Raw genomic sequence first — 15,434 nt, 5'->3', positions numbered from 1 at the left:
GAGAGTAGTTTTCAGATACGAGTGCGAAAGGGCTACAACAATGCTACTCACGTGGGGTTCATTGGCTGCGCCTTTCGCAATCATATCCGCTGCTTCATTTTCCTTTAATCCCCGTATGTGCCGGAACCTATTGTAGCTGGGGCCTCAGACTTCCAGGAATAGAAATTAATAGTTTTGGTATGTCTCTGACAATGTTTACTGTAGCCGCCCTGGACGGCCTGCAAACTTGATATTGAGTCTGTGTAAATTACTTTATACCTGCCATTGTTAAGCAGTAAAGTCCAGAGCTGCCTTTAGGGCTGTAAGTTCTGCCTGAAACACCGAGTTACTGGGATGAAGCTTCTTAACCCAGGAATGGATTATGTGGTCATCCTCCATTGCACACCAGGCACTGCCAGTCCCGAGTTCTCCTTTGGAGCCATCAGTATATACGGCTAAGGATTGTAATGCACTTAGAGGATTACAGTTTGCTTCTATATCGAAGTCTGCAGGGTGGCAAGGAGAGTGGGCTATGTGATTCTCGTAGTCCGGGGATACATGAATCTTACTCCAAATAGTAACGTCTTGTTTAGTCTGATCACTCTCACCACAACACACTCGCTCTGTACTATAAAGTGCAGGGGCGAAAGCCCAGCCAATACATTTAATAAAATTGTAGGAGAGGTACGGAATCCTCTGCAGATGCCCAGAAGAAATGGTCTTTGCGCGGAGTTCAATGCATGTTGCATGTTAATCGTGACATTGACGCCCCATATGGAAACGCCATGAATATTCTCCGCTGCTCATTTGCATAGATTAATATAAAATGAATATAAAAAGTATAAAAAGATTAGTAATCATGGACCAAAAACAAAACCTAGAACTAGGAATGACGCTGATGGAAATAAGACAGGTATCAAGCTTTCGGAAATACCGAGTTATCTTTCATCATTCTTGAAAAATAATCACTTTTAATACACCCTAAAGACAATGAACCCTCATACTGTACAGTCATTAGATTTATTGCGGAAGAGGAAACATAAAATTTAGTACCATACTCGCCAGGATACGAGCTGAGATTTTTCGATTTCGATTGTACGTAGATAAAATTTGTGTTTCTTAAATATATCTTCTATTAGAAAAGGGGAAGAGACGAAATTACAGTGGCATGGGTACACTCAGTTTATCGATGTTTATAAATATTTAACAATATTTAACAACAATTAACAATGTTTTACCCGAAATACTGTGTACAATGGAATTTTTGAGGAATTTTATGGATTGATTTATTTTGTTAAATTCAGTGCTCATCAGCGCTCAAAGTTTGAGTTATGTGGTAAGTTCAACGAATAAAATAATTGATTCAGCTTCATTTAGAAGTAATGTCTTTTGTGTTATGCTTAATGTGGGGACTTGAAACCATCTTATTTGATTTCATCATTCCTTATGTTATCAAGGGTTTTTCTTCCCGTGTATACCAGGCTGATGTGCAACCACTGTCTGAGAAATCCTCTTTTTATTCTAATTTAGTGATTTTCAGTAAAAGCGGTATTTTGTTCGAAACAAACTCTTTAAAAGTAACTATACTGTGAAACCGAACCTTATGTAAGCATAATATTTTCTAATAACAAGGTAGAAATAGAGTTTCTTAGTTCTAGCTCATAAACTAACCCTAAATATGCTAATATGAATAGGAAGCATTCGCATGTTTTCTGTACAGCATATTTTTTCTTTAAAAAGGTACTAATGAACCAAATTTAACTAAATGCTGATATGAGAAACCAAAACAATACATACGTTTGATAACAGTGCAAATTGCCTAACTTTCTTTCTTTAAATTTTCGCTTTGACTTTATCACTCAAACTAGTTAGTAATACTGTTGCTTTTAAAACGGGAACAAAACATAAAAAATACGTAAAATATAAAATACGCTCTCAAGTAACATATGAAACAATCTCTTTCCATTTATTATCTTATAACAATTTAATATCTTATATCTATATATGTCATTTAAATTTCGATAAACCTGCATTATTTTACAAAATTTTCTCTTTGTCAAGTATAGTTAGTGTAATTAAACAAAATTTTCAGATAATAATGAAAGTCTGCAAACCTTCAAACATGAGGTAAAGACCTTACTTATGCTCTAACAAAAGCTTATCAGTCTTACTAAAGATATTACATAAGTTCCTTTTCATGATCAATTTCACCATCCATACTTAAATTAATGAAAGCGAATTTTATAAATAGCTCAAATATTAAAATGGGTTCAAATGTTATAAAAACTAAGCAAAGATCTTTCATCAAAAGAAAAAGCTTTGTAATTAAACTTATAGGAAAAGTGGCAATTTTATAACTGATTGAAAATTGTGATGATAACAAGTTTATAGCAATTACTTTTAAGGGAGGAATAATTTTGTAAAAACGGGAGATTCGTCGAAAGAAAAAAGAAATTCGTCGAATGAAAAGAAAAAAACAAACTTCTGTCAACAGCAACAGTTCTAAAATAATTGCATTCCTGAATAAGAGCAGATTGAAAAAAAATAGCTTTTAAAAGCACAAAAAAGATAATAGTAGCAAGAAGCCATATTTGTCAGTGTTGCTACTAATTCCTTATGGTCTACCGGTACTAGACTAAATCCAATAATCCACTTGTCTTGAGCGCATCCAATAAGAAGCCAGTTTCTGTTTAGCAGAGTGAAAGATATGCCTAGGGAGGGTGACAAACAGGATAAAGGTTTCGATAAAATGGTGAAAGTGAAATTAAATTTACTGCGAGGTATTAGAACGCCAAGGAAAGCAGAAGAATGAAGAGATTCCTTTCACAAGTGAATTTAATTGATGAGATCAATAAACTTCATAATTGATACCATGCCTGCTAAATCTCTTTGCTTGCCGTCCATATAGATAGAGGTATCAGCAAAGCCAAATTTAAAACAGTTTTTAAGCAATAAAATCTCAAAAGAATGCTAGTCTATCAATACAAAAATAATGGAAGAGTATCCCATACATTGTTTATCTATTTGAAGTAGTAGTTTTGTGTTAAAAGCACAAAAAAGATAATATATTATTTAGGGAATATTATTTATATTCCCTAAATAATCTAATGAATAATTCTTATTCAGATAAATCATAATGGGATACTCTTCCATTATTTTTGTATTGATATACTAGCATTCTTTTGAGATTTTATTGCTTAAAAACTGTTTTAAGTTTGGCTTTGCTGATACCTCTATCTATTATTTAGAGAAAATTTCCAAACACAGACAATTGTTTCAATTTTGGTACATGACTTCGAAACACGATTTCTAGAAATTAAATTAGATTTTCTGAAGATTTTTAACGTTAGTAAAATATGAACTGATATTAAAATAGATAATATTTAGGTTATAATAGGAATGCTGTTGAATTTACTAACAAATTTATATGCTTTTTTGTAGCATAAAGAAAATGGTAGAATAATGGAGAAATCCGTTAAATAAAATAGTTAATAAAGTATGTGAATAGTGGCTGCAATAACCAATGGGGCAGAATGGAATATCATTTAAAGATATTTAGGGTATCTAACAGAATTAAGGAAAAGATAAAATTAAAAGGCGTTTTAAATTAATTTTAAAACTATCAAATTGTTAAGCATCTATTCAGAAAAATCAGAATCTCTTGTATATTAAAGGATAGAAAAATATGAGTCTCCATTATTTAAGAATTTCATTTACCTATCATTCTTCTTGTTTTTATTCATGATTTTTATTTCTAATGATTTGTTTGATTAGATTAGACGATTCTAGATGACAATATGTGCCTTAGAATGAATTTATTCCTTTAAACTAGGATTAGAATTGAATGATATGAAATCGAAGATAACATGAAGAACACTAGCATACTGAGAAGCTTCTCTGTGTTTGCTAGAAAATTTGCTTGATTTAGAAATGTTTTTTCAAATCAGGTGGAATATTTTTTAAAACAGAAGTTACAGAAAAATTTAAAAGTTTCAGTTTACATTTAAACAGTTCCTTCCGATCTTATAAAGAAACATAATTAAAACTGTTATCTTTGGGAATGGTATTTAGTGTTGAATGAGTGTTAAAATAAGTAGCACTAATTTAACTGGAAAATAAGGTTCGCGAATTTAAGAACATTATCTTTATATGTCTGATAACCTCATTATGTAAAGCAATTGTTTGTCGAATTCCTACACGATTAATGTAATATCTCTTCCTAAATTAACACTGAAATAAGAAACGAATTTTGGATTAACATTTTCAAATGTTTTTGATAGCACAGCACAGAAGTAATGACTTAAAAATTAGACTAAACATTCTTCTTAAAACGTTAACATGAAATTTAAGCTTTCCTTATAGTATGAATGTAATTATGAATGTATTATTCTATCTTTTCCATTTGAGAATTTTTTTTCAAAGTAAAATTTTCAATCGTTAAAATGCTATCTGTTTCGCGTACATGCAAATGATAGAATAGCTACTGCTAATCTTTTCACTTTGTTAAATGAAAATAGACTTTTCTTTTTTGTTTCCTTTGCATTTTTACCATTAAATGTGTTTCGCAATTATCTCGTACTCCAGAAATTCACTAATCTAGAATTACTTGCTGGATTGTCGGAAACATCAATCCTTTCTTTACTAAAAATTACTTGATAAAATTTTCTGTCTTCTAACGGCATTTTTCCATTAAAAGCATGTGCAAAAATAATTTTTATGAAAGGTTTCAATACTTAAATAAAATTTTATCGGATTTTCCATGAGCTGCATTTTATGTTTCTTCCCTATAATCAATAAAATACTTGATAAAAGAGGCATATTACAGATTTCATAGAAACAACTCTACATCTTAACTATCAGGTTTTAATTCTTAAATAATTTATAACGATTTTAGCAGTGATTTCACTTACATTATTAGGTCAAACAAAATCTGAAACTTTACATCAAAAAGCACGCATATGTTTCCTTAAATCTTCTAGTGATCGTTCCTTGATCATGTTTTTAGTTTCTTGTACACTTAAAACTTTAAAAAATCACTCTTTCAATCGATGAAAAAGATGTCTTTGAAGTCCGTTCATTTAATACATCTAACGATTTTGTTAATGATTTGAATTCAGAACTAATTTTCTAAAGCAGTTTTTAAATTTTATAATTATTTCATTTCTTTTATATTATGCTATTTAAATATTCTTATTTGCCTCTGATATTTTTCTTCTCCCTCCCCCCCATTTTCCTTAATTTGCCATAATTATCTTTATTATAATTTAATTTTAATTCTAATAAAGTATATTTAATGAACTCTGATTGAGTTCATCAAATATTTTGTACCCTGATGAAAGGAGATTATTTATAGATTCCATAAAAATTAAATACGTAAAAATTCACTAAAACTAAGACCAAACTAAAATTATGATTTAAATTCAATTTGATCTTAAAAGCTGATAATGTGCTTTTTTACCATATTTGTTATTAAAATCCCAAGACACAAGTATAATTGTGCATAGAATATCTTAAGTCTTTTGTATGAAATGAGCAACTCTATTCCTCCATTTCTGACATATTTCATGAACTTAATTTTAATAACGAAATATTACAAATTGGCGGTCCAAAGCGTTACCTTTTTGCATTAACCGCGCCTGTACATTTGTTTCTTAACACACATTATATCAAGGCAGGTAAAATAATCACCCACGCAACGTGCTTGATAAAAACTGCATGCGACATTTTGTTTTAAATGTGAAAATCGATGCTTTCATGCCCTGATTATTGCAGTCAAATAAAAATTTAAATTAAAACTATCTCATAGTCCCAATATGGCATATAAAATATGAGTTATGGAATAGTCATAAAGCAAGAATATAACATCAAAAATTTTCAATGAAATATTAATAATCAAGTTTACAAAACAAACCTAAAAATCGAATGAATTTAATTTAATATAGCATGAAGAGTGTTGCTATAAAAATTTTAGTTAATTATGGTTTTTCCTTTAAATAATCTTAAATTCCAAGGAACGTTTTCAAATCTAATTCTTAGGTACTATTTATTTAAGCTCACGAAGAATAAAAAGAATAAATATATGATAAAGAATTTCAGAAAAAAATTACTAGGTAAAATTAATTCTTCTGAAACAGATAATTATTTTCAATTGTTTATTTATTTTTTAATTCAACCAAACTTTTTTTAATCTAGACTCTAATCAGAAGTAATAACATACCTATCCTTCCAAGTTACAAAAAAAGAAGAGCTGAAACTTTGTACTTCATATATCTTTATAAAACACACAAATCAGTAGAAGAATGCACATCATGCTTAAATATTTGAATGTTTAATGACTCTAAATGTAATAAGTATGCCAATATTGACCTGGTGCATTGAAAACATGAAGTTGTGTTTACTTTAAAACAAACAGTATTATTATTTCGTTATCACGTAAAACATTCAAGCAAAAACAAGGAGCAGAAATATGGAACTTTTAAAACATTGAACATTGATTTATTTCTGCATATTTTACCTCATCACGAAAGAAAATAGAAACAATTTCATTATCGTTCTTTTAAATTGCTGTAATACATTATCTGATAAAAATAAACTGCAAACTGTACTATTTAAAACTCTATTATATGAATTTGTTTAATCGCTGAATTTCTATGCTGTATGGGAATCAATAACTAAATTTTAATTCTTATTAAATACTATGTAATTTCTTATTATTTGCCACAATGATTCAGATAAAAAATGCTTGCTTTTCTTTCCTGATTACGCAGTAAGAGAGTACCATTAAGCTAATATGATTTTCAAGCTTTTCAGGTCAAATCGTCCATTAAGATTAAAAATGTCTGTTTATAAGATGAATAATAATTATTTTCTAAATTTTGTAGATGTTAATTTTTAAAGAAAGAGTAAAGTAAGATTATGCTTATATTATTCTTTTAAAATGGGACAGAGTCAGTAAGTAAAATGACACAATTCACTTTTTAAGGGAGCGGTTATCTGATAAAACATTTCTTTTTTAAGTTACGAAGAACTTTTTTTATGTTACGGAATTTCACAATGTAGATGAATTTATTGATTTTAATAATACAAAAAGTAACCTTACTGAAGAAGAACTGGAAAGTAATCTGAATCTAAAAAAATTAATCTTACTAAGAAATGAAAATAGTAGAAACTTGCTTAATTTTCATTTGCAGAAAATCATTTTCTTCAACTAGGGTGATAAGCAGAATTGATCATGAATGATACATATGTTGCAACAAAAATGGTAACTGCTAAAGAACTATGATAGTTCCAATTCCTTTTGAGCATTAAAAAAACTTCATTTGATTTTAATTGTTTGATAAAGTTTGAAACACTGAAATCAATCAAGTACTTCGGCAAAGAAATATACAGACATCACACATTATATAAGAGAATAAAAGCAGAGTTTGAATTCGGTATAAAATATCACTCAGTATTTTGAGAAATTAAAAATACAAATTTAAGCAGTTTGAAACGTTAAACGGACATTTAAAGCTTTCGAAGCAAAATGCCAAAACGAAATTAATAGCCCTTCCGGGCTAATGCCCTTCGGGCTCAAAAATCTAAAACTTTCAGATTTTACATTACGCCCAAATAGGCGTTTTTTAACGTTCCATGTGTTACCTTTATTTATTAAATAGCATGTTCTTCGCAGTTAAACCGTAAAATTCAATTCAACAGCAATATCGCAAAATAATTTTTAAAAAAGTATATCTGTAGAATTTCCGATACACAATCTCGCGCGCTGGAGATAAAAATGTTTTTTTTTTCGTACAGTGTTGCCATTGCTCGCTTTGAAATCGTTGAGTTTGGTAATTAAAAATTCCTTAAAGTTTTACAAAATATGAAATCGACAATGAAATAAAATGCAAATTCCAAATTAGGGTTTCCAGAAGTCCATATTCGGTGTAGGATTACATTTTTCAAACTTTGATGGCTCTAGGGACCGTTGTTTCATCAAAATGCGAGAAACATGCATACTTTCATACAGATTCTTCATTATTTAATTTCTTTAAATATACCACAGGGCGATATTATTTGTGTTTAAAATTCACTTTAAAATCCCAAGCATCCGCAGCTAGTTAATTATTAGATAAATCGAGCTGCGTCAATCAAATCATTCTTTGTGCATTTTTATTAATAAATTAAAATTAAACTTTTGTATGAGCGAGAAATTGACGAAGCAAGTATTTTACCAGAATAACGATGTCTGGAAGGCGTATAACTTGCCTTATGAAGAAGTGATATATTTTGTTCTCACGAAATCGATAGAAAGTTTTACAAAACAGTGTACAATCTAAGATAAGTTTATTACTTGGTTTTATATATAAAATTATAACATCAAATCATAGCATATTGTAGGTTCATTAGGTTATATCGACCCAAGAACATGAAAAATGTTGAGTGCCCTCACAAGGGTTTTGAAAACTGGACCTCCCAAGTATGGGTCAAGCATGCTTCCAGTTACTCTAACAAAGATATGCGGAAAGGAGAGAAGAAATACCTTATATTCTTGGCAAAAATATTAATATGCAGTACATATTCCAGATTTTTGAAGTACAATATTCCTTTGATGATATTCGTACCGAGTATTTCTACTAAGAGCATTATGCTTATTATTGTTTTTATTGTAAGAAAAATATTCTTAAGCATTAATTTATTTTTGCAAGAGTTTCTTGCCTTGCTAAAACTGAATAAAAATGCTTGCTCTTACGTTTTATCCTTAACAAATACTTTGGAAAATAATTTAGTAAACGTTGTACTGACAAAATAATGTGAAATCCTAGTGCAATTTTGATTTGATTTTATAATTAAGTATGTGCATACTATTTAAAACAATATCATGTTGCAGATTTATATTCAATTTCATACAACATTTTAAATGACTTGTAAGAATTATATTTACTTTTTGATGAATAATTGATTTAAGTTAATAACCTATTAAGTATTTTACTTTAATTTCAAATTTATCTCTATTTTATTTTGCTTTTATTACTGAGATTCGATACGATCTGCAGAACATTCTTAATACAAGAATAAAATTTAGATTATTGAATGTTTTGAATTCATTAAAAAACTTTAGACCGTTTAATGTTTTGAATGCATTAAAATTTAATATTTATCTTTTTAAAAGTTATGACTCTTCATTTTTTTCTGTTCATACATTCGTTATGATTCTCAAAAAGAATCAGAGAATCATATTCTCAGAAAAACATTTAAATATTAAATTCAGTAAGAGTACTTACACTATAGGAATTGCAAAATATATAACATTTATAATGAAAAACGTTAAAAACCTGCATTTTTAATTTAGGGAGATAATGTTTATAGTAAAATTATGTGACGTGCCATAAGGAATCTTAAAATTTTTTCTAAGAATTAGAATTAATGTTAAGTACAGCAATCGAATAACCTTTCGTTTATTATGCAGGTTAGTATACAATATCGCATAAACTGCCTTTCTTTTTATGCGAAAAAAATATCAATACAATTTTATCACTTTATTATCTCCCCTTTATTTTTAATTTGATATATAAAAAAGCTCACTACATAAGAAAACTTCTATAATACCATTTTAGTTATGTATTTTTCAAATACCATTACAAAGATATGCATCTGAAGCAATACTTCATTCGACAGCGAACTAAATCCAGATACGAGCTTTTCCTTTGCATGAAATTTATGACTGAAACAGTTATAAAAATAACTAATTATCTCATAACTAATTATCATTTCTTCAAAAAACAATAAGTGAAACAAAACTCGAATTATTTTACTTTTATAAAGCAAAACAAATAAATTCATATTCAGAAAGATTTAAACGATTACTGCCTTTCGAACAGGAATAAGATTAAAATGTTCTATTTTGTTTTTTTCGTATAATTTAGCGAAAATTTGTAACAGTACTGTAAAATGTTTGTGGTTAATGCTATCACGTTTTAGATAAAACAAACGATAAGCAGGAATAAATCAACATGTTATTGTGAGCAATCATTTGCTTTCTTGGAATAAATTGAAAATGGTAAACAATCAGAAAGGAATAGGCCATTTTGTGATATAAATAAGGGAGTGAAAACTTTGAGAAAGATTTCGAATATTTGAAAATGTGCTTCACCGCTAATTCATTTATGATAAAGAATAATGACACAAGTTTACACAATTACATCTTTTATTAAAATTTTCCCTTTTTAAACTTATAAGTTCTGTACTATTACTGATACCCAAAATTTTGGAAATACCTATACATTTCATTTTTTTGCTAACGATTTATTAAAAGAGTTTAATGTACATTTTTCACTTCTATATCTACTTTTAGTAGTACTGTTTGGTGTTAACTACTTCTAACTAGAAATTCTAGATTGTTTGAAAAACTAGAATTTATTAAATATCAGGCTGTCCGAAAAAAATGTTATAATAAAAAGATTAAGGTGATAGATACATTTAATTTTTTATTCTCTTTCAGTAAAACTTGAATTAATTAAAATTGCTACCAGTTTATGAAAGCGAATTCGTTAGAACAACTGAAACACCATTTTGTCTCTTTTCTTTTTCAAATCTTTTTTAAATACTGTATTCCTTAATTAAACTTTAATATTTGCTCGGTGGAGAATTTCTTGCACAAAATGCATTTCACATTCTGCCGCAAATTTCTTAAAATTTGTCAGGACACTAATAAGAATTTTAAAATATTATAAACAATGATTGTTAGATTTTTAATACTATCAAGGTCTGCTTTCTTCTGTTTCAAGCCAAAAAGGTTATAGCTTGTATGTAATGCACTGAGCAAAATGGTAGAAAACTATTCGCAACCATTTTGTCTACAATAAGGAGCGTATGAAACTGAAAAACATACAGTCATTAAATTATATTTTGAAGCATCTGAGAATGATATTACAAGTTAATATTACACTCAAAATGTTAAATTCTTTATTGAAGGTCCATTAAATTCCTTAATAAAGATCTATTTTTATGAAATCTATATTGAAATCAACGGAAGTGCATAGCCATGCATTATGATAGTACGAAATATAGTTAAAGTAAATTTTAGCATCAGAAAATGGAAAATAAATATAATGTTTACAAAATCCATGGTAGAAAAGAAATGAAATGGTACTACCCAAAGGATATATCATACGATTTTCTGATAGAAGCAATGTGATTACCATTTTAATGCATAAAATTACAGATTAAGACAAAAAGATTTTTTTGCAGGCAAACCACATAAAAAATTCACGACTAAAGCGCTATATTTCATTTTAATCATCTGAGAAAACTATTAGTCCTAAACAAAAGGATTTTAGATAATTTTGTACAGATTGAAGCAATTGGCTGCAAACGGTTACGCGAATCAAAATTGTAAGCCATAAGAATAATAGTTTTTACACCAAAATTATCGGATATTAATTCACGTAAAATTTATTTAATTATGTTCGGAAATGTAATTTGAAATTCACATGTCAGAATGATGTTTGAATATATATTAATGAAGAAGATTATGGAAATCTGTATTATTATGGTTTAATCACTAAATATAAATATTGTACCTATGTTAGTATCTTTCTTCATATTCAAACAGACTAATTTTGATTTAAGTCATAAAAGTAGAGTTCTAAGACACTAATTATAACTGTGCAAAATTTCGTAACATAAAACATATTTTTGGTTATGTGTATTATTTAATCATTATTTTTTTATTTCTTTCCTTCCGTAAGTGAATAAAACCAAAGACGAAACTTAGGTATAAAAGACATTTTCACTTCGTTTAGAAACAGTAAAATTCTTAGGAGATATTACGTAAAAAATGACAACGAAGAATTTATCGATGTAAATAAGAAAATGTTCTAGAGAAACTACAGGTTTTTTGTTTTTTATTACTTTTTCTCTTTTGAGTGGAATGTAAAAAAAAGAAGCAGATATATGTGAGTGTAACGTACAATTCAAACCCGTTTTCAGACTAAACATGAAGCTAGTTCACAAAGCTTGAAATATACTTGACGTTATTTCTAAAACAACATTTGTGCGTTACCTTATTCCTAGTTTTGCAGAAGTGCTTGCGGAAATTTTAGAATCCTTAAATTTTATCTGACAGATATTGTTAGAAATAATTTCTAATCACATTTTCAAATCATTTTGAGAGTCGCAGAACTGTATCTGATCACTGACAACTGAATATAAAAATAAGCATACTTTTCTAACTTTTGTTTACTAAAAAATGTTAAATTACATATACAACAAAAAGTAAGATTTCCTAAATTTCTAAAGTATTCATATTTACATAATTATGAAAAAATTATACAAATAAAACGAAAAAGAAAGTAATTGAAAAATAAGGAACTGTGAAAAGTATTCTTTATATACGTACAAATTTAATTTTCCTTCAGCATTATTATTTGTTGCATTATAATAAAAAATCGGCTTAACAAAAGGTTCAAATGATTGCTGAATTCGATGCCTCTCAGCAGATAATTCCACTGATTGCAGAATTTAGTACCCATAAACAAATGATTCGAGTTTTCCAATCACTATAAAATTTATAAACTTATAAAATTCCTGTAGCTTGTTTTAAAATCTGTAAATTTTATCAAGGTAGTTATTTCTATAGAATGGTATAGATAATTTTGAATACTATTTTAAAAACCATTTTAGTAATAAAATTATACGTGATTCTTTTTTCGAATAATTTCAAAAATAAGCATACTATTTAAAGATTTCTTTAATTTTGGTAACTACTAAATTATATACATGACAAAAATTAAGCAGGCACTAATTCGTTAAAGCATGTTTATTTAAGTAATTTAATTGTAAAAACACTAATAAAAGCTATATTAAACTAATGGAGAAACACAGAAACTGCAAAATGGATTCTGTATATCCGTGCGTATATAATCTACCATTATTATTTATTCAATAGTTTACTCTCAATTTATGCAATATACATATTTTCGTGAAAGTAGCGTCATTCTTGAAAAATCGAAACGCATGATTTAGATTTGCAAATGGTAATTTCAAAACCTATTTTTCTTCCATTTGGAAGAATATTCCATTTTATTTAAAATATATAAGTAAGAAATAATAGCCCGTTTTTTGCATTAAACGTCCAGAATACATATTAAGGAAAACATATTTTTGCAATATTCATAAAATCTAATGATTCCATGCATCTCCACATCCTGCAACCACATTTTTACATTGCACAGTTTTTAATTCTGCACAAAGCAACAGATTTAACAATAAAGGAATATTTTTGTCGTTGAGGTATAATTTTCGAGATTAATTCTTTGATTCAGGTGAAATTTTCACCCGCTAAAATATAATCCTTTCTGGGTGAGGTGATAACATTTTATGAAGCAGAAGGAGAGGGGAGGGAGAAAAAAGCAGAAAGAAAAAAAAATGCAACTTCCAATTACACTCACCATCCGCAGCGCCGGCCATCCTACTGAGACCGAAAGCTCGGAATGTTCGGTATCCAACCAAATAAAAATAATTGTAAAACAAAATGAAAAAGCACGGAATTCGTCACTGCTTTTGAGATCGAAATCCAGCCATCCTTCGTCTTAAATCCGCTATGAGAGTCGCTCCGCTCCCATCGGCTATCCATCCGTATAACGAAGCACTGGAGTGACCAATTGATCGGCTGTCATGCACCCAGGCGAGAGTGCGCGATAAGCAGCTTGCAGCGCTCCCAAGCGGAGCGCGAACCAATGTGCTTTAAAAAAAATTAGTGTTTTTTTCCAGAAGCAAATTATTATTGAGTATTATATGGCTTTAGAAACATCTTATATTAATTATGTTTACGATGAAAAGAATGTTTTAATTATCAATTTAATACTTAATATTATGAATAGTGCTTACAAAAGATTTGTCATGAATTATTAAAAGAAACTATAGATTATCATGCATCAGAAACGTGTTCTTTATATCCGTACAAATTTAACTTTCTTTTAGCATTATTATTTGTTGCATTATGTTGAGGTAGCATAAACGGTACAAGAGTTAATCATTACAAAGATATATGATAGAAGATATTTCATAACATAAACATGTTGAATTTGACATTGAATTTTAGCAATCAAAGTTATATAAAATTCTAGGTACATTTAAAAGTGAATCATATTTTTGTGCTGAAGCTAGCTTACGCAGCACTTTGTTCCTTATCATAAACATTTTATATTCTAATGACTCGAATTTGCATCAAACTTTAGCATAGTTTTCAGTATCTCAATGATTAAGTTATATTTTATTTTTAGTTACAGACAGTTCATTATAGAAACTAGTCTTTTAACAGATGCTGTATTTCCTGGATTTTTGAAGAGAATACACTCTATAATATTGCAAAATTCTCAAATCACTTTTGCTCAGTTAAGCAAAGAAAATGTTCATATGCTCATTCAGAAAATGCATTTATCTGATGCAAAAATGTTCTTTTTATTCCATAAGCATTCAACTTCCTAACAATTTTTATAATTCTTTCAACACTGAAGATATTCATATTAATCAAACAGTCCAACTCCATAGAACCCTGCCATTCATGAGAACTGTGGAGTGTACTGTTATCCAAAGACAGGCCACGGACAGTAGTCTAAGATTGGACAATAAACGTATATTTATTGCTTTCATTAAAATAGGACATATTTATTTTTATCAAAACTAACGGACGGCCGAAAGACGCTGAAACCTCAGTTCGTATGGTCAGCTTATAGCATGAAGAATATTGTTTGAAAACAATTAATTCTTAACTTGTGACGACTGCATTTCTAAACTTTGAAAGGTAATAATGATCAAGAATTGCTAGTATTCTTACAAAGTAATAGAAATTCCTATGTGAATAATATGCCATTGAGATTAGAGAAATAAAAACTATACAATGAGTGAAACGGTAGAAGCTTCCAGAATTGGAGATTCGCTATATGTTTATTGCAACTCTTTATTGCCCACATGTATATCCAAAAACTGTAAATCAAAAATCAACCGTCTGGGGTTAAACTTTCTTTTGATTTTTAGCATTTCACATAATTACATAAAAACTAAAATATGTTGCTCTTGTTTGTTGTTTTTAAATGGCCCAATTCTTGTAACTCAATGCATTCATCGAAAATGCTCAATTTCAACCAGTCACTTATCTGTCTTATAGACGAGATTTTTGTTCCATAGGAAATAACTAATTGTTGCTCCATAGGGAGTAACTGATTTTATACCTGTTACAATGAGAAAATTCCATCCAATTTTAATGAAGGACACCTCGACGGACGGATCCAAGTGCGATCAATTCCTCCTCTTCCACCAAACGTCTCATAAAAGCTTTCGGCATTTCAAGTGACTCCAAGCCGAACAGATACTAACAAAGAACCAAGCCTTCTCAGGGATTCCAACTTAAACCCAAAAATATGGCAGTCAGCAGAACTAACCACTAAACCGATCAGGATGTCAAAAAGGAAAAT

General features: G+C 29.0%; 1 protein-coding gene across 8 annotated transcripts in view; it reads right to left on the bottom strand.

The window, feature by feature from the left end:
* The window catches only part of LOC118202388 (muscle calcium channel subunit alpha-1-like), a 674,690-nt gene extending 661,081 nt beyond the window's left edge, over positions 1-13,609 (bottom strand). For all 8 annotated transcript variants that reach the window (XM_085820710.1, XM_085820709.1, XM_085820713.1 and 5 more), the window contains exon 1: positions 13,410-13,609. In XM_085820710.1, the coding sequence (XP_085676836.1) occupies positions 13,410-13,428 (19 nt within the window). In that variant the 5' untranslated portion in view covers positions 13,429-13,609. The remainder of the gene's footprint in view (positions 1-13,409) is intronic.
* Between the last annotated feature and the right edge of the window lie 1,825 nt (positions 13,610-15,434).

The sequence above is a fragment of the Stegodyphus dumicola genome, chromosome 7, assembly GCF_044657685.1.
Source record: "Stegodyphus dumicola isolate Sdum_Otavi_A_Nest chromosome 7, ASM4465768v1".
NCBI lineage: Eukaryota > Metazoa > Arthropoda > Arachnida > Araneae > Eresidae > Stegodyphus > Stegodyphus dumicola.
The sequence above is the reverse complement of the archived record's forward strand: the minus strand, read 5'-3'. Positions and strand labels throughout refer to the sequence as shown.